A 21,281-nucleotide genomic window follows, 5' to 3' on the forward strand; every position below is an offset into this window, starting at 1 on the left:
CGTGAGGCAATTAAACCTCTACTTTTTGTTACATCACATTGCCTAGTGGGAGTTTGCAATATTTTCATACTGTTACTATCGCGTTAACGTAAACGCGAATTTATATGGAATTGAAACAGTTGTGCAGTAGCGCCACTGCGCTGTTTCAATTCCTTAGAAATTCGCGTTTACGTTAACGCGATAGTATCACTATCAAACTGCCACTAGGCCCTGTTACCTTCAAATAAAATCTTGTAATTTAGTAAAAAGCTATAGGACAATTACCCAAAGGTAAAAACATTTACGATAAAAGACTAAAGTTTGGTACGGAACCATGAGTGCAAGTCTCCGACTTGTAAATGACTGATTTCTTAATATTTACAGTTTAAAAATATCTTTAAATCTTGTAGTAGCTAGAAGATCAATATTACGGGCAGCAACTGGTTAAACTTGACCTCTATTTTAAACCGTTCGTGTAGTCTGGTCGGGTAATAATTACATAAGTCATGCTAAAGGTTAGCGCACATTGGAAGTCGCAGCAATCTGCAATTTATCGTATGATTTTAGTCAAACTACAGAGTTGCTTTCAGTGAAATCAATACCATATTGTAATGTTCTGTCATCAGATGTTGCCTGTTAGAAATTGCTTATAGCAATAAGGCCACCTTTGCATGCTAATTTTTAGTTTTAATTATTTTTTATATGGTGTGCTATAAAATATTTTTTCTACTTCTTCAAAGATTTTGAATAATATGTTTTTTTACAGTGATACAAAATTTCTTGTTTCATAAAATATTGTTACACAGAAGTTTTTCTACAACATTTTGTGTATAACTACTATAAAACAAAGTTGTTTTCTCTGTTCCTAAATGATTAAATCTTTAACACTACGCAAAGGATTTTGATGCGGTTTTTTTAAATAGAGTGATTGAAGAGAAAGGTTTATATGTATAATAACGTCCATGGTTACGGTGGGATTTGTGAAAAGCTGAAATCCACGCGGACCAAGCCGCGGGCGTCCGCTAGTTAATAAATACAAGCAGCTTGCTCATCAACCCATATTCGGCTCACTGATGAGCTCGAGTCTCCTCTCAGAATGAGAGGGATAAGGCCAATAGTCCACCACGCTGGCCCAATGCGGATTGGCAGACTTCACACACGCAGAGAATCAAGATAATTCTCTGGTATGCAGGTTTCCTCACGATTGAGACACGTGATATTTAATTGCTTGCTCAGTTTCATAGTGTTGCATCGTAATCGTAATGTGCGTTTACCATAAGTAAACTTGTTCAAGATCACATGAAACTGGATTAATGTAAACGAGAGCATGGGATTAACGGCTGGTGTATTTTGGAATTCTGTAGTATTCCACGCATAGACCCTAGGGTCTGAGTTCAGGTCAATTTAGGATTTTATATTTTCTAAATGACCTCAAGTCTGGTCTTTTGGTAGGCGAAGTACAGCCAAGCGATGTAGCATTTTGGTATGATGCCATTATAATAACCGTCAGAGATACATACGGGTTGAATACATTTGGTACTATTGGTGGTGGTAAAAAAAACTGGCTCATTCATTGAAATAAAAAAAAATATAGGTGCTTGTGAAATTGTAGACACCACGGTTCCTTCCTCGATTTCTGTCAAGTTCTCGGGCAGTTAGTACCTATTACGTATAATAGGAGTAATGTCCGTCCGCTTAGAGATTGCGTTTTTGACAAGTTGGTCAAAAATATTCAATAGGGTAGTTGACTTATTATCAAAATAACATTAATTTCATGTGTACATGAAATTAATGTTATTTAATAAGGGTCCGAAATATATCGATGTTGAGTAATTAATAAAAGTTAAGAATTTCAAATAAAACTTTTAAAACAAAACAATAAAACAAATTAGGTAATTTAAAAACCAAGTATTTTTTAAAATTTTCCATACTTCAAAAACGCTGTCGTTCATTTTATAACGTCACAATGTCACTTGATGTACCAAAAGTCAAAAAATTGTTGACTTATTTATCTAATATTTTTGTCAAACGCTCCGTTTGTACAGGATTTGTTAACGTGACGTTAAGAAACATTTGATATATAGACCATCATGGCCGGCAGGCGTTTTGGCTCTTAGTATCAAAAAAAATATTTAAAAATTAAAATTTTCATTACCTAATCACGTCTATGTTAACTAATTTTTTTTCAATCTAAGAGAACGATAATGTACAATTTAAGACCATTTAAAAACAAGTGTCAACTAGCCTATTACAATTGCCTCGTTTTTTGCGTCACCACTACAAAGACAAACAGTTGGCATAGCCTTGAAACAGCGCAGTTCAACAACCTTGTACGGCAGTTCGAAGTTACATCGCCTGTCAGAAACCCAACGTCTGAACCCGGCCGGACTATATTAAAAATATTAAACTGATTACTTACTGTTGATGCTGATCTTGTAGAGCTCCATGCTCGAAAGTGTGAAGCACTGGCCCTTAGTGCAAATCTTGCTTTTAATATTTGCATTTTGTTTCACAAAATATAACAATATAAATATTATAAAATTAAATTAATTAACCTCTAAGTACGGGCTTATGTAGACGGAGATTTTATCACAACTATATTTAAGTAATCTATTTCATGTTGAAAAACAACTTTATTTACAAAAAAAATAAGTTTGACTAGATTATAATCGGTTCGTTTTTCGTGATGTCTCGCTCGATTATTTTAAATCTGTAACAAGTAAAAATTTACGAATTAATAAAAAAACACACTTAAATAGCACTAAGCATTGTTAAAAATTAAAAAAAAAGTGTAAATAAAACTAATAAGTATTTCCATCAGTGTGGAATTTGGTTTACATTAAAGTTAAAGTAAAAGACAAAGGAAATATTATTTTTTATTGGAGTTTACTCCTTAAAAATCGATTTTTCATTTATAGCCCCCGGTATAAAAAAATATGGGCAGTGAAATTCGATGAGCGGATGACAGCGTTACATTTTTTGTGCGCAAGCTATTCTGCGCACCTTTCACTTTTCAGGCGTTAGTATTGAGATGTACATAGTGTATGCTGTGGGGCAATCCACACCTGTTTAGACAATCATTCGTGCGTCGGAGCTGACATTTTTTTTCATTTATATTTTCAAAATTTTTGTCTTTTAGTTTGCTTATGGCACAACGGATTATCATTTATCATGCGGATTTACAATTTTACAAAAGAGAACAAAGTCCAGAGCAACATTAGGCTTTTAGTCTTACCTAATTAAATGGAAGCACTAAAAGTAAAAAATCTTTGGATTTTGACAAATAAATTGCCACAAAAAAAGATAAAATCAAAATTTAAGCTCAATCGGCGCAAACCTATTTTGAGTTTTTGAAGCGAACCCCCAAACAGTTTAATATTTTTTTATACATTTACAGATAAACATATTTAGATATAGATAAATGATAATGTAATGCACGTTTTAACCGGATGGGACCAGATAGCGAGGGCTTGACTGGAATTTAAACAAGTCTTATCATCATCACTTAATGATGATATTTGACAAGATACCATTTTGCCAGATTATAATTTTTATCTAACAAAATAATATTATCAAATACCTAATACACGAAATTATAAGTTCATTGGCATATAAATAGTGAATGTTTTTAGACGTAAGCGCATTAAAAAAGATATATTAATTTTTTTTTTAAATTTCCGTTTTTTTTAATAAAAATTACCAATGATTAGAAAACGTCGTTTTCACCGTTTACGTGTTATTTTTACTAGTAGATTTTATTATTTATTTTTAGCGATGTATCTAATAAAAACTAAGTTTTTTTTTCATTTTAACACTTGCGTTTTTCTTCTCTATTTATTAAGCTGTAATTTCTAACGACAGAAACTTTTCATAGACTGAAAAGTTTTCCAGTTTTCCCCTTTAATCAAAACGAAAAACAAATTGGTCAAGCCTTTTAAGTTTTACACAAGTTGATCTTGCTAAAACTTAAATAGTTAGTTCATTTTGACTGCATTGAGTAATTTTAATGAACATTTCGTGTTTTTCGTACCAAAGGCATCCGTTTTCCTCATATGTATAATTAATTTAATTTTAGCGTAAAATAAGAAACCTTGAGGCAGTTGTTTCTTTGATACTGTGTTAGTTTGGTTCTTTAGCTGTAAAATAATTTTCAAAGTTATTTATTACTAGCTGACGCCGCGCGGTATCACCCGCGTGGTTTTCTTTCACGTAGGAATACGGGGATGTAGGCTATAGCCTTCCTTGATAAATGCGTCAGCTAGTGTATAATATTTGCACACTATTTATTAAGCCGAATGTTACTCGTATGTGAAGAACAATACTAACAAATTAATAATTTGAATTTATCAAAAAAAAAAATTTCGTTCACCTGACAGCTAAGAGATCTGCGCGTTCAAACACTATGCTTTGTAATATTAGCATTAGAATGACGCAAAAGTCCAATGTTCAATACAATAAATGGATGACTTTAAAATCCATCTACAATATGTTACTTCGTATCATTACATTATCGTTGACAAGGAAATATAGAGAAATTTAATAACGTTCTTTAAGACAATAATAATATAAGACGTAACAACAATTTGTTAATATCGGACTATGACCTTATGACGTTAAACGTAGCTGTAAGTATTAATTTGTTTTTGTTATTAACATTAAAATTATCTAAAAAGAGTTCAAGGATCCAGCTTGTCAATTGTCCAAGTATAAAACGTAATTTTTTGATATTTTCTCAGGATATGATGAGGCTTTCGCTTCGTAGCAAACCCTTAGGCTATACCTAGACCCTTAGTTTGATCTTTTGAGGTGTTTTTCGAGTTGTTGAAAAGTTTGTAATTTATACTAAGAATACTGAGCCCACCTGGCCAGCGTGGTGGACTATTGGCCTAACCTTTAATTTTTTTTAAAGAATATTTGCCATATCTTTTATAATCCAAGTAGACTGTTTTAGGAGTGGCTACGACAATAGACCAACGGGGCGGGGATCGAACCACAACCCCTCGGTGATGAGTCCGTACGCTCTTACCGTTGAGCTATTGAGGCTTTATTTATGTGAGGAGACTCGTGCTCAACCACCGAAAATGAATTGCTAATGATGATGATGATTATGCTGAGTCCAGTAAATAACACCCCAAACTTTTCAATAGTCTTCGTAGAAACAGTAAAAAACAGGTCATTTTTATTTTTGCAGTAAAATGATACTCTCCATGCACTTACGAAGTAGGTAAATATGTCTGAAAAACCATGTTACTTGTGATAGGAAACGTGAACTATGATTGTGTACTAACTAATCATCGTGTACCATTAGAAACCTTTGATATGAGGCGTAGGGTTGTCGAGTAGTAAAACTATAACATATGTTATTTTGGAATATACTTTTAATTAACTTCCAAAAAGGATGAGGTTATGTAATCAGCTGTATGTATGTTTTTCCTTACTTCAATTACGAGTACAAGCTGTCATTGAATTCTTTCTTGGAGTATATTTAATCACAGAGATATTATTCACAGTATGTACGCATTTTTGGTTCATTAACGTCATATATCGAAAAACACCATTTTACAGGAGGCTATTTTTAACAATTAAAACGGCTGACGACATCAAGCGAGTCGCAGAGATTCACTGGATGCAGGCGGCTCAGCCCCTGTAGCCAAGTGGCCAAACTAGAAAAACGTATGGAAATGACATTTGCTATCGACAGGTCACGTGATCAAGATCTGTCATTCCCATACATTTTTCTAGTTTTCGAAGCGTGTGCGATCGTAGAAAGAGAATTGATGTGCCACTTGTGATCGTGACCAGTGGACGGTCCATCGGCTGACCGCTGATATAATGATGATGGTTATGAAGCCAATATTTTCTGAGGATGATTTGGTGTCGAAATAAAGGTATAAAATGAAGAATGTTATTGTACCACAATGATAAAAGTACAATTGTTCTTTTTGACAACCCTAGGGAGAAAAGCAAACAATTTCGACGCTATGATTACTTCTGTTGTTACGATCATTATGCTTCCTTCAATTGTGGAATTTTCAGACAATCTGTAATGAGATCGTAACCATTCTCAATGTTTCCAGTATCTAACTACTTATGTGCCTACATGAATGCATTTTTGATTTGGTAATAAAAAACTTAAGTACTATAATGTGCTCCCGACTGAATTGCTTTCTTTTTCGGCAACGGTGGTCAATCTCATCGTGAGATTAACCAAGGAGATGATATTATAGTGCACAAGTGTGTGCGCAAGCACAGGTCACTTTTCCCTGATTCTCATAGTCCAATGGCATGGCAGACAAACACGACCGGTGAAAGATCAGGCGCAGACTTTACGTGCTCTCCGAGGCACGGGGGTGTACCAACACCGCCATTAAGATTTTTCTTGTAAGAAAAAATCCCAAAAACGGGTTTTTGTATAACTATACATTGTATGTACAAGAATTGTTTTAACCAGGATCTATAAATTTAAAATGCGCACTAAGATATCTCGTGAAGATATATTGTAGACCAATAGCTGCAGCATCGAATAAAATGCTTTGAATCTGCAACGATCATTTTCAGATGTTAATGAAATTGGCCGCAACTGACGATTAAAATGGGGGGTAAAACCTAATTCCTACAGATAATTTCTTGAAAAGAAGATTAAATCGAACCTAGAACTTCATTATACGCAACCACATAAATGAGATATTGTACGATATTACGAGTACTTTTACATATCTCTGACAAATCTAACTCAATTTAGATAATTCCTAAAACAGATAAGATTGCGATTGTAGGGTAACTTTGAAAGCAACCGACCTTGTGTTGTTTAGACGCATTCGTGTGCCAATGCCGGGCATCGAACCCGATACTCCACGTATGGTAATAAACAGTTCACTGACCTGTCGTCTGTACTATGTATAGAATAATCAAAATTAACATAACTTGTATATGATAATAATTAATATCGATGAGACAAGAGGAACAAGTCAAGAAATGAATTTAAAGATTTTATTCTGCCATTTTTAGTCGTTAGTCGAAAAAACGTACGCGTCTCCGGAAGCTCGACCGAAGTGAGAGCCTGCTGCCGTAGGTACGCGTGAGAGAAAGGGAAGCCAGAATGGCGATGTAACGCGTTACGCTATAAAGCGGCTTACCCTCCCATAAGATATCACTTCTACTAACGAATATAACGCCAAACAAATCCGACAAAAACCCATTTGTAAATCAGACAGTAACGTAACTGCTAATTACGCAAATAAACACTGTAATAAAATTATTGACGTAGACTTGCAGGACACAGGAAAATACTGAAGGATTTCACACCAGGAAAATAACGTAAATAAATAAATTAGGCCTAAAATCTCAACCCAACTATTTTATATTATTAGGGCCAATGATTTAATATACAAACACTTGGGCAATTTTATATTAGCCTAGCGGACGCCCGCGATTTCGTACGCCCTTTGACCTCCTTAATCCGGCCCTAACGCAAAATCCGTTCTTAACCGACATGTACTACCTATTTATGCTATCCCCCTGCAAAATTTCATCTTTGTACGTCAAGCGTTTTTCGCGATTTCGTGATGAGTGACCTTCGCATTTATATATTAAGATACTATCGCTAGTCTGTAGGTCTTTCTCGATTTTGGTAGAATTGGCTACGTCATTATGAATAACTTGGGCTTACATTGTATTAGAAAATTAGTTCTTCTTTAAATTTAAGCGCAAAATGTATCACATAACGCAAGACCTATTTTACTGACAAGTTTTTTTTTTACCTTTCTTTTGGCACCAGAAAAAAAATAGGGCACACACCAAATCGGCAACATAATTGTCCGTCAAAACGGAAAATCCATGCGGACAAAGTCACTGGCATCCGCTAGTAAATAAATAAACTTGGTTAATTAAGGAAACCCAATTAAAACCCAGATTACAATAGCATCAGGGGTGCGGTATTTAACGAGGAACTTAATTAATTACGCTCGTAAATAAAGAACTTAACCTTGGATTATTATCTAATACATGTAATATATCATTATCGAATTATTTGATTATCTACGTATAATGTATGTATATAAAAAATATACATACATTATATATTTATACAAAAATATGTAGTATATAAAAATAATAACTGACTGACTGATTGACTGGCATATCAATGCCCTGCCAAAAATTCTGAAAGAACACTTGTACCGACTCGTAAATCTATGGAAAGAACAGTGGTTTATGTTTGAGACACAGTGTCTCAAGTTGAAACTCAAGTGAAAAGTTTACTCAAAATGCTTAGGTACTATAAAGAGAATGTAATTGGACAGGACTCTTTCGTTTAGGTTGGAAAGGTTGAGGTTTTCTAGGTTATTCTAAAACGGGTCGGGTCGGATAAACTTCTCAAGACTTTCTTTTCAGAAAAGCGAATTACACTTTACACTAGTATTTGAAGATTTATTATTAATTAATTTAATTTATGTGAATCTAATTTGTGAAGTCTAAATAAAGCTGTTTCTATCTTACCGCAATCTATTGCTTATCGAACGCTTAAAATGCCATCATTAATCGGTTACCATCGGCTTACAGGGTCAATGATAACAAATTAAAGTTTCTTTTTAATTAAACATTAAATAATATTTGATAATGATATATTAATTGAAATTTAAGATTTTAAATGCCCTGTTACGAAATAATTGAGCTTACCTTCTCTCCTAGCAGTCCTTAGGATTAATTGGAGAACAGAATACATTAAAAATATAAATTAGCATTAAATAGAACAACAATTATCTAAGTAATACCTATTCGTCGGAGTCTTCTAGTCAAACGATAACCGAATTTAGATACTCGTATTGCGCAGTGCAATTTTTCTCATACAATGTCATTATAATTATTCATAGCCATAAAAGCAGGTACATTAGGTACTGTATAACATTGTATATATGGTCAGAAATAAGTGTACAAAAAAAATTACAGCATTGCTTTTCTTCTAGCCGGTGTTAATAAAAATAACTTTTTTGTAGTAGGTAAGTACTTTCATAATCTAGTATTTTGCGTAACTCTTTTGTCTTTTACTATGATGTACTCGTTTGTAGTATGAGTGTAAGTTAATATGCAGCACTTATGAGCGGACGTCCCATTACTATAATAGCACTTTACTACGGTATCTGCAATACAAACAGATAATTGTTACGGTTAGATTAACTTGCAACAGGATAATCACTCTTTGACTACTTTTTTTGTTCAATACAATGTATCATGCATGAATGTATGATAATTTATAATGTATTAATTATGCTTGCATTATTGCGTAAGATGTAATGTATATAGGTACATATAATATTTTCCTTTTAAAATCATGTATTGTATGACAACAATTCCATGTTCTTGTTCGGATTGGAAGGACCAATTTTTAGGCTTCCAAACCAAAGGTCGATAGTTTAGGTGATTATTATAATATTATCATTTGACTACTGCAAGTATCACCAATCTTATAATTACCTATAGTTAGAGCTTGACTAGGTATTTATTTTATCGCAATATTTAAGCTATACCCACCATAATATAATTCTTTCAAATTAATTAATGTCTTCAAATTAACTTTAAAATTATTATGATGATGAGTACAAATAATTTACATTTTATAGTTTATAAATTGAACTCGCTATAAAAAACAACTACTGAGACTGTAAAACAAATGTAATCTATGTAGTGAAATTGCTACGTAGATTACATTTGTAATTCGTAGTTCATAAAAGGCTTTTGAGAAAACGATTTGAATTTGTAATTATATTTCAAAGATTACATCTACGACGGATATTCTTGATGTGGTTGTCATTTGTTTTTAAACACTAATTTCTGGAGTTTTTATCTCCAATATTTCTTATACTATTATAGGTACCTATAGTTACAAAACTACTTGACTAACTTGAAATTTTTTTTGCTACTTCAAAAATATATAAAATATCAGGATCACATAAAACTATGGGATAAATATATAATGGGATAGCAAATTAGATAGGTAAGTCTATTTATTTTTATTGTTATATTAACTTTTAAGTAGGTGGGTATGCTTGTTTTGAGTTTGTAATTTTGTTATCCTTTTTATGGCATCTATCTCTCTGTTGAGTTTTTTTGTTCTTATCACACACCTCGACCTCGTTTACTTGGAATAGTAAATTGTTGAATAAATCACTTCTCTAAGGTCTGTCTGTACTTACGTAATTTATTGGTCTGCGGCTCTGAGGAAAAACATATCTATGATAACACGGTATTTGTATGTAATAGAATATTCTGTTTCCTCTAATTACTTTACTAGATTTTGTAAATTAATTATATTACGATTCATGCCAAGGTATGATTGCTGCTTTGATATTTATAGTTTTAAATAAATAGAAGATGAATAAGATAGAGAACAAAAAAATTCAATAGACAGTAGCAAAAATATTAATAACAATTAATGCAGCATTAGTAATCAGTATAATTTTTAACCATAGATACTAATTGTTGGTACAAAGACATCGGTTGCGCTAATGAAAATTAATTACAAGTGTATCGCATAAATATGCATACTTATTTTGAATGAAATAGATGGTTTTATGTATTTTAACTTAAAAACCATAACAGTATGTAAGTAGATAAATGTTTGCTTGACAAACTTAGTGACGGCGTCAGGCGCCAGTTGCTAATTTTAGTTAGGAAAATGTTAGTGATCGTTGTAATCTGGAAACACAATTTGAAAAAATAAAGCTATTTCTTGGAAACCGGCTTGACTTTTTAACTGGATATGAAAGGGAAAGCTAACATTGCCTACGTCAATTTTTTGGCGCCACAACTATCTATGTGTTACAGAATCCATGAAATCATAATCAATTAATTGATTGGATTGTAGTTTGGGATCCAAATTATTAAGAAACTCGACCTGGAATTTCAGAAATATGAAAAATGGACAGGGAAAGTAACAAAATCAATGTTACGTTGGACCAAGATGTAGTAAGAATCGAAATTATACGCACTTTCGAAACTTACTTACAGTTGCAACGCATACCTACGCAAAAGTTTAAAAATTAATAATGATATTCAACTGCGCCTTCGTCCATACCGCGGAATAATAAACCATATCACATAATAATGTACCAACATAAAAATAATGTACCAACATTATTTAAATAAATATAATGTAATTAATAAGAATCTCGCTAAGATAACGCAACTAAGAACACCATAGTTTTATAGTTGCTAGGTATTTAACCATTATTACATTCGTTAGTACTATTGAAGGTCAATATAACCATTATCTAAATAAACCTGTATGCAAAAATTCACTACGTTTTCGGCGTTGTTTATAAAAAAATTACATTACCTCACGAGACTTTCAACACGACACTGAACACGTCCGCACTCCGCGGACACCGGCGCGACACTGACGATTTTGTTATGTATTTGTTGTTGTCTAATAAAACAGGTCACAGCGACCTCTAAAGAAGCTTATCAGCGAGTTCAATGGCAAGCGGCATGTTTCGTAATCCGGTTGGCTTAGCATCGCGATGGAAAGGAAGAGAATCACCAAGTTTACACTAATATTATGAGAGTCGTAGACTGAGTATTTGTGCTTTGTGTAATAAGGTATAGGTTTAATTCATTAATATGAATAAGACAGCCAGCTACACCTATTTAAAAAAAATATCTGGTAGTTCCAGCGCAGGCTGACTAGAAATATAAGAAACCTGGATTAGGTCCACACATACTTTTTTAGTCATCAGTCTGTGCTTAGTGGGCTAATAGAAGAACTGAAGTACATGTAGGTAGCTGCTCCTTTTATACCACAATTACACCCAATTACAATTATTGGTCCAGCTATATCAAAATAACAAAGACTCATAAAAGATAATTCTAATCTCTGAAACCTTTCAACTTACTTTATTGTGTATTTTTGCTGGTAAACTAAGATTTAAAGAAACTTGTCTTGAAAAAATAAACAATACTCAAATCAAATTTTGGATAATAAATCTAAATTATTCATTTCCTTGTATAGGATGGATTATGCGGTCTTTACAGGTAGTTCTGACTGCTGCAAAGCAGCATTACTTTGTTTCAGATTTGATGGTTTCAAGAGAAATTATAAGCAATTACAGGATAGCAATTCTATTCAAGACCTCCGTCCTTTTTAATCTTATGTGAATAGAGATAATATGTATAATAGATCAATATTAAATAATTATGGTAAATATTATACAGTCCTAATTTTTAAAGTGGAAATTTAATAAAAAAATAAAGAATATTAGTCATGTTTCTTCTTTTTTTGATCCATTATATTTTATTTAATTTTTTTTTAAATAAATAAAATATTCCCCTTCCCATCCAATTGAGATGCCTAAATTAACACCTACTGAGAGAGATGAATATCTTAGCATTCCATGGATTCACAGTGCAGGTGTCGGGTCCATTGTGTGGTAAAGAGAAAAACACCAAGCAAAGTCCAGGACTTGTGGCTACTGGATGTAGGGTTAAGTACCATCACATACACATCTGTCGTAAAAATGAGTATAATGAAAGGAACATATCCAAAAACTTTCCAATTCATCTTAACTATGGAACTATTTGCTATTTAAGTATAACAAAAATTTTAATTGTAGAAAAACAAATAAGTTTAATGATTATTTTTACAATGACAGTTAAATATTAACTGTAAGGACATGACATTTAAGATAATATGTGTGACTTATTATAAAATTTCTTTTTATTTTTTACTAGCAGATTTTTAATATTTTACACCAACCCTACCATACCCTACCCTAAGTAAATTATGTCCGACTTCTGGTTCTAAGCTACCACCAATTTTCAGCAAAAGGTTCAATTTTTATTAGTAAGTTTAGTTTAATGTAGTTAGCCATTCAAATTGGCTATATATTATGACCCATTAATAACTCTCATAAAGTAAATTATTAAAAGCACACTAGACTGTATGTATGTGTGTAAATGTACCACATTTAAGAATGTAATACCTACATGTATTAATAGCAATATTCTCTGATTACAATGCTATTAGTTTGATCTTAATGAAGATAAAGTCATATGTTGATCACTCGGGTAACATGCTATGTAATCTAACATTATACAAAGCGGCCTTTAATTTATTATAGCAGTTGTTAACAACTAGCAATTAGTAGTTTGTGCACTCTGTATTCAAAGATCTGCATAATAAGTAAATGATATTAGTCTATAATAAGTATTTTTTTTACAAATATAATAATAACACTAACTACATTAAAACAAACGCAAGGTCATTCACGATTTGTAAGTTTTTAGTAACTACATTTAAAATGTATAGAACAAATTTTAAGATAATTTTATATCCGAACCTCAACGACTATACGGACTTAATATATGTCCTTTGATGTTACGTATTTATTATTCAACGTACTTAGTAGGTAATTAATTTTTCATTGCAAGCGAACTGTAATGAACACAAATGGTAATTAATTTGTATTTTGTAAATTATGTAATTAAATACAATGTTATTCGCAATGTGTTGCGATAAAATTCGCAAGTAAAAGACGTAGGTTAATAATTGTATGCCAATTAAATAACTAATTTAACTAACTTATTACGTCTCAACTAATTATAGGTCAATATTACGTGCTTATAAATAAAAAAGTTAACTTGCCTTAAATTAAAACGTAAAAAAATTCTAACCCGCCACTTTAATTTCAATCCACTTTTTTATAATTTTATCCACAGGTTAAAATAACTGGTCGGTCGGATCCGTTTGACAACTTAATTAAAATGAAATAAACGTCAAATATATGTCAAATCCTTATCCAAAAACTGTCAGTTTCACAACTTGCTGTCAAACCTTAGAGCAAGAGTTCCCAAAGTATGGGTTGTGAGGGTCCCGAGTTCCCGAGTGAATTTTATGTGGGGCCCGTGGCCCGAGGCCACAAAACAGGGTAACCAGATCAATCGGGTCAACAGCCGGTCGCCCACACACACAACTTTATTAATCAGTGATTATCACAATGAATTATGTTACTAGGTACGCAAAATCATTTGAAACTTCGTTACATTAGTGTTTTTATATAAACAGATACACTAGTTTTTGTTTTATTTAAAAATACCAAATAGTTATGATTTTAAATGCATTCAAAGTTCGCATAAATAGCGACTCCCGCTAACGGTCGCTATATTGTACGTTACAAGTTTGTAGCATAAAAAATCAAGGACTTTCATACAAACTTCTGAGAGCCTCTAGACTCTTTAAACCGGCCCTATCGTAAAATCCAATATTAGCAGATACCTACTAACTATGGACTACCTCCCTGCCAAATTTCATCTTTGTACGTCAAGCGGTTTCCGAAATTTCGTGAGAATGACCTTTCGCATTTGTATATTAGGAAGACTAGCCGACACCGACGACCGAACATTATTTTCCCCGTTTTGGCCACATTTTTGATCGATGATTTGCTCCTTTTGGTTGTAGCGTGATGTTATGTAGCTTTTAGCCTTCCTCGTTAAACGGGCTTTTCAACATAAAAATAATTTTTCAATTCTAACCATTAGTTCGTCAGTAGGTAAGGCAGAAGTACGAAACTGCCTATAATGGGCGATCAAATGTTGTTTGATGACAAAAATGGACTAAATTGGGATCGGGAACTATCCCGATTTAGTAGTTTGTTAGCAGGGTCGAAGCCCAATCAGGTTTGGGAACCATTGCCTTAGAATATAGATTAGATATTACATTAGTCGAATCTAACATGATGCTCTTGGTTTCTAGCTCTAGGTAAATTGTTACGATAGTCTGTGTTTTAGAGATTTTGACGTTTTTATCGTTTTAATAATCTGTGTCCTGTGAATTCCTGTGGTTCTGTGATGTGACAGTGACACTAACATTGTTGTAAACACAGTCCACAGACAATAGACATTCTTCGTGAATTTTTCATTCCTATTCATAATATTTCATTTTCATTAACAATCATTGTTTTGATTTTTGAGATTTGAGAACCTTTGATTAAAATAATATTAATAATATTGATTATGATTTTGATTTCTAAGTATCAATTTGAATTTGTTTTGATTCCAGTCTTTCGTATAATTAATAAAATTTTTCATTACATAAAGTTCAACTTTATACGAAAGACTTTATTTTAATTATACGAAAGACTGGAATCAAAACAAATTCAAATTGATACTTAGAAATCAAACATTTTAATTATTTAAAAAATGACCTCTGATAATGTTAAAGTTACTCCGTTCGAAAAATGTTGTCGCACTTGCTTGAAAGAAGATTCCTTGATGTTTGATCTTTTCATTGAGAGATTGGACTCTTCAAGTATAGCTGATATGTTACTATCATGCACTACATTAAAAGTAAGTTTTTTGAAGCCATGTAAAAAAATATATTAGAGTAAGTTGGTACTTAAACGCTTAATAAGTATTGGAAACGCATAATAAGTATTGGAAAATATTAATCAACCTACCCACTTTGTTCATTCTCTCCGTTTTCGAATGTTCTGAATATGAAAAGTCAGTCTTAGGGCTCAGAGTCTTTACCTCATTATATTGCATTCAGTGGGTTAACTATAGGGTGACATTGCTCATTGCTGGTTATATGCCACAGACTAGAATAACCCTGGGCCCAAAGGGCTGAGCTCAGAAGTAATTTAATCTAATACTAAATTCCTCACTCTATCACTTAATAATTCAATCCAATCCACTGGCAGTTTTGCTCACTATACCAGCCGGCCTATTTCCTACTTTGGTCCTTATCGACCCATCAAAATAAAAAACAAATCAATTGGCAAAATGTCATTCACATACTACAATACAAATTATAAATATCATCCGGTGCTTACCATGGATATGATCTAGTATGGTTAGGTAGGGAAAAGAACACAAGCAGAGAAGGGGAGTGTTAATCGATCATCAAGGAATTCCTTAACCCTACATCCTGTAGTCAGAAACCTCCTGGACCTGGACTTTGCTCTGTTTTTTTTTTATCCACCACGCGATGGACCCTGCACCTGTACTGTGAATCCATGGAATGCTAAGATATTTGTCTCTCGACTTGCTGCATTTTAGAGTTTTATTGCTTAAAGTAGAATGCATTTTATTCAATATAGTTCTGTTAAGGTGCACAATGGAAGTATAGTGAACAAAATTTATATGTTTGCTTATGTATAAAAAAAACAAAATTATTTAATTTCAGATCCAAAAAGATGATACTCTGCCGAAACAAATATGTAGATATTGTTATAATTGCCTTGTATCATTTTCACACTTTTGCAACATGGCACAGAAAGCTGAAAAGAAGCTTGTAGAAGCATCTATGAATAGTGATGGATACCACCATATTAACTTTGAAGGTGATACATATGAAATTAAAATAGAAAATATTAATGATAACATGTTTGAAACTAGTGAAGTTGAAAATTCTGAATTTGTAGATGATAATAAGAAACTGCAGACACATAATGCAAATGTGCCACATTCCATTTGTAATGGTAATGAAGGTGTAAGAGAAAATAAATATAACTGTATTCATTGCGATAAGTGCTACAGTAATTGGTCTAAATTGAAACATCATGAAGCGAAACATAATAGTAAAACTGACAGTAAATTAAAACATTCCACTGACACCAAATCAAATGCAAATGAACATTTAACTCAAAATGGTGGAAACCCAGATTTAAATGTAAAAATCGAGACAAATAATACAGATTTAATGTGTATTATTTGTGCTTCCAGTTTTGATTCAATGCAATTGTTGTCAGTTCATATGAAAAGTCATGAAAAAAACGATTGGCTCATAACTTGTGACCAATGCAACAAAGTATTTAAGAAAGTGAGCCATTTGAAAAGACATAAAATAGTCCATAAAAATGTTTATCCTCATGACATGAATACAACACCTAAAGAAAATGTCTGTACAAATATATGTGAAACAAATGCAGAGCAGTTTCAATGCAGTAAATGTTTGCAAATGTTTAAAAACGTCAATTCCTTGTCAGCACATATGAGGAAACATACAGAAAAGGGTAGAGTTTTATCATGCAAAGAATGCAATAAGGTGTTCAAAAAAATCAGTCATTTGAAACGTCATGAGTCTCAGCATGAAATTAACCGACCGTACAAATGTACAGCTTGTCCTAAAAGTTTTCCGTCTGAAGATACTTTAAAAGAGCACGTAAATACTCATAGAGGTGTCAAACCTCATGTTTGTCCTGTCTGCGACAAGAGATTCTCACATGTATCTAGTTTAACAACACATATTAAGATACACACCCGGGACAAGAGTTTTTTGTGTCCGACTTGCGGTAAAAAGTTTGACTCCAGCACAAATTTGAATCAGCATATATCAAGGCATATTGGATTGAAGGAATATGCTTGTGCAATGTGCCCTAAAAAGTTTGTTAGTAAAGGTTAGTTGGTAATTTTTCTATGATATTATTGAAATACTAGCTGACGCCGCGCGGTTTCACCCGCGTGGTTCCCGTTCCCGTATGAATATGGGGATAATATATAGCCTATAGCCTTCCTCGATAAATGGGCTATCTAACACTGAAAGAATTTTTCAAATCGGACCAGTAGTTCCTGAGATTAGCGCGTTCAATCAAACAAACAAACAAACAAACAAACTCTTCAGCTTTATAATATTAGTATAGATTCACATTATAAATCATACACCAAGTTGTCGTAATTGCCCTGCTGTTCAATGAAAATCGATTATTAATATAAACCTGCAAACCTGCTTTAAAAGAGATCAAGCCTCTCCCCTATATACAATAGTGGGTCTAACTATATAGAGGTGAGACATATCTATGCAACCAGGTTTTATACCAGGGCTTTATTTCGTACTGTGATTCTTACTCCTTCACAATATGGGTTAGTTTCCTTTGGCACAAGCGACCAGTATTTTTATGTACTTGTATTTGAAGTTGCTAGTATCTCTCACCTCTATTACTATAAATCTCTTATAGGGGACAGATGGCATAATGTTATGATGATGACATAGAAATACTTCCATAGTATAGAGGTAGTAGGTCCCAAAATCAGGTTATAAAATATTCAGCTCATCTTTCTTCCAAGAAATTTTCAGTTGGCGAGTTTACATGGCCATGTCTCAAGAGCTATTTAATAAATCATGTTAAAGCTATTGGTCCCAGCTGATAATGATTATATCTGCTTTGGATGTTTGAACAGCAGTGTGGATTTAAACTCCTCAGTCTCTCCATTAAATAGGGTATCCTGACCCTGTGCTAGACCGTTATAAGCTGATAATGATGGTAATGACTTACAGGTGAACTAAAATCTCACGCAAGCACGCACACGGGCGAACGTTCGTTCACGTGCGACCATTGTGGTGCGAGCTTCACCAAGCGCAGCTCGCTCAACAAGCACAAGATACGACATCTAGGCCTGAAGCCGCACCAGTGTGACACATGCTTAATGAGGTAAGTACTCTGTCTTACAGTGGAATTCATTGATGTTGCGGGGGCGCCCCCAGGGCACCGTTCACCCGCTGAGTGTCGAATTTAAATTATGCGTTCCACTGTTAGTCCATGTAAGAGAATATAATAGTCTTGTTCATAACAGCACTTTTATCAAGATTGGTTCAGCAGTTAAGGGAGAGTCCACATCAATGCGTTGCGTTGCGATGACGCAAGACGTCGCAGTGCATGAGGGCGAAGCACGCACCAAGTCAGTCTCAACAATGGATTGAAGCAAGTGAAACACTGTCAGTTGTAGCGACAGAGTTCCGTTAAAATGTTGCTGCGACAATGCAACGCCCTCATTTGCACGAAGTTTTCAGAAGAAATGAAGGTTTCCAAAATTGAAAATGCTCGAAAAAAAGCGTCGTGTTTAAAAAAGCGGTCGTGTGAACATAATATACTTGAGAATGCATTTCTTGTATTTGAACGCTTTTTTAACGTCCGTTAAAATAGCTCTCGTGTGAAGAATGGCTAATGACACATTGAGTCATAAAGTATACGGGCAATAACACAGCATCAGTACTGCGACATTGACAAAGCATCGCTCTGAGCCGGAAATTGATATCGATACTTCTATATTAATATTATAAAAAGGAAAGATTTAATTGTTTGTTTGTATGTTTTGAATAGGCTCTGGAACTACTGAACCGATTTGAAACATTCTTTAATTTTTAGGAAGTTACACTATCCTCGAGTGATATAGGCTATATTTATCCCCTAAATCTTATGAGAATGGAAACCACGCGGTGTCAGCTATCAAATAATAAACTGACAAACTTATTTTGACCAATAAAATTTTTTATTCCAGATTCACCTGTAAGGACCATTTGAAAAGGCATTACCGTATTCACACTGGCGAGAAACCGTACAGGTGTGAAATGTGTGGCAGGGCCTTTACACAGAGCAATGATCTTGTCAAACACCGTCGAGCGCATTTGGGAGACAAAGTTTATAAGTATGTACTGTTATACATACGATTCTTGGTTTATTTAATCAAACACTAAAAGAGGCACAGGGTGTAATACCACCAATTTCCCCAAGGGATTTCTTGAAAAGGACTTTGTGATCTAAAGTTATATCGCCACAATATTCTTCAAGGGTTGACTGGAATTCTCAACCCGCACCTCCCTTATAAGAGGGTGACAATAACATCTGTCTATGGCCACCAACTCACCTTATTTAACAGTGTGTTTTCTTGTCTCAAATAACTCAAATAATTCAAATTTCTTTTGCAGTTCCAAAAGAAATTTGAATTATTAGTCAGGAGTTGGGAAGTTGGTGGTGTGGTGTAAGTGGTGTAAGTCCAAGCTCCTTTTCTCATCAGCCTATTTTAGCGGCCCGTTTGTAGGCCGCTAAAATAGGTTGATAATGATGAATGATGAATACCAAATAGGCTAAAGGGTAACCATCGGGATCTACGGTCACAAAGGCTGCCGGCCACAACCACAAAACGCCGCTACCGGCATATTTCCTGTAGTTTTCATATATTTTATACGGACTCGCCGCACTCGATTGACCACACGCTACAATCGTCGCTCCTCGCTTCTTGTGGCCCGCACAGGCCACTAAACGCCGACACACGCCACTCTCTATTTATACTGCATGTATGGGTTTAAAAAAGTAGCAGTGACCGACCACAAGTGTCGACCACCGGCCACAAGTGGCTGTCGCGCGCTACAGCTATTTCTGTGGCCCCTTCTTGCTTCTTGTATCGTTTGTGGCTGTCGCGTGTGGCCCATGTGCGGCGACATACGAGGTAGATATAAAAATATTAATCATCTTTGTTTCCAGATGTCCCCAATGTACCGACAGTTTCCGGCTAAACGCAGAGTTGCAGCGACACATATCGGAGCACTTTATTTCCTCGCGGAACGTACAAGCAGTGAACGCGCCCAAACATACGCTAACAGATGGCGTTAGTGATCAGCCAATAGATGGCGTTAGAAATCAGCTAGCAGATGGCGTTAGGGATCAGCTAACAGATGGCGTTAGTGATCAACTAATAGATGGCGTTAGGGATCAGCTAATAGATGGCGTTAGGGATCAGCTAATAGTTGGTGGCGTTCTGCTAACAGATGGTGTTATTAATAAGAGTTTAATCTTGCCAGTACTCAAAGTATAATTTAAAGCCAAACGATATTTATTTTGTTCTTTAAATAATTTTTAAAAAGTAAAATTACTGTCAAATAGTAGTTCTTTTTAATTAAATTGCCGACAGATGGCGTATATTTTGGAGGATACAGGCGGGAAACAAGAAAACCGCCTCTGTATATCTGAATCAAACAGTCGCTACTTTCTGTAATTGCAGTGAGATCAATAGCGTAGCGTGCCCTGTATCAAAATTAATAATCCTGGATCAATATACAAATAAAACAAAAATGCTGTTAAACAATCTTAATATCAAATGTATATTTTTTTTAGATAACAACGGAGGATATGCTGCTCGTGAGTGTATTTGGAAAAAAGCGCACAAAAAATGTTATTATAGTTTTTATTGTTTCTTGTTAGACAAGTCTTAAATATATACCTACTTTATAACAAATATTTGTTTAAGTTTAATAAAGACAGTTGATTTGGTATATAAAATAAAAAATGTTATATACTTTTCTTTTTTTTAATTAACCTTATAGTACGATTATATTAATTCCTGTCAGTAAAATGACAAGTGCAACTGTCACTGAAATGTCATTTTACTGACTGGAATTAATAATCTTAAGTAAGATTAATCGTATGTACGATTATTAATTCCAGTCAGTGATGAAATAGGGGTTCAAAGTTTACATTTATACAAAGAACTACTACTACTCGGGACGCTACCGTATGCGTGAGAGAAAGGAGCCAAAC

The 21,281-nt window shown here is 33.9% G+C and overlaps 2 protein-coding genes across 5 annotated transcripts in view; one reads left to right on the plus strand and one right to left on the minus strand.

The window, feature by feature from the left end:
- Positions 1-11,415, minus strand: part of LOC112057834 (pyruvate carboxylase, mitochondrial) — a 43,670-nt gene extending 32,255 nt beyond the window's left edge. For all 4 annotated transcript variants that reach the window (XM_024098389.2, XM_024098387.2, XM_024098388.2 and 1 more), the window contains exons 1-2: positions 11,312-11,415; positions 2,399-2,689 (exon numbers count right to left, since the gene is read on the minus strand). In XM_024098389.2, the coding sequence (XP_023954157.1) occupies positions 2,399-2,482 (84 nt within the window). In that variant the 5' untranslated portion in view covers positions 2,483-2,689; positions 11,312-11,415. The remainder of the gene's footprint in view (positions 1-2,398; positions 2,690-11,311) is intronic.
- Positions 11,416-14,896: 3,481 nt separating this feature from the next.
- On the plus strand, positions 14,897-21,042 carry LOC112057833 (zinc finger protein 83). Its single transcript, XM_052886205.1, has 6 exons — positions 14,897-14,999; positions 15,142-15,315; positions 16,154-17,366; positions 18,245-18,398; positions 19,246-19,392; positions 20,229-21,042. Exons 2-6 carry the CDS (start codon positions 15,169-15,171, stop codon positions 20,557-20,559), a joined length of 1,992 nt encoding a protein of 663 aa, XP_052742165.1. The 5' UTR covers positions 14,897-14,999; positions 15,142-15,168; the 3' UTR covers positions 20,560-21,042.
- The last annotated feature ends 239 nt before the right edge of the window (positions 21,043-21,281 follow it).

The sequence above is a fragment of the Bicyclus anynana genome, chromosome 16 (assembly GCF_947172395.1).
Source record: "Bicyclus anynana chromosome 16, ilBicAnyn1.1, whole genome shotgun sequence".
Lineage (NCBI taxonomy): Eukaryota > Metazoa > Arthropoda > Insecta > Lepidoptera > Nymphalidae > Bicyclus > Bicyclus anynana.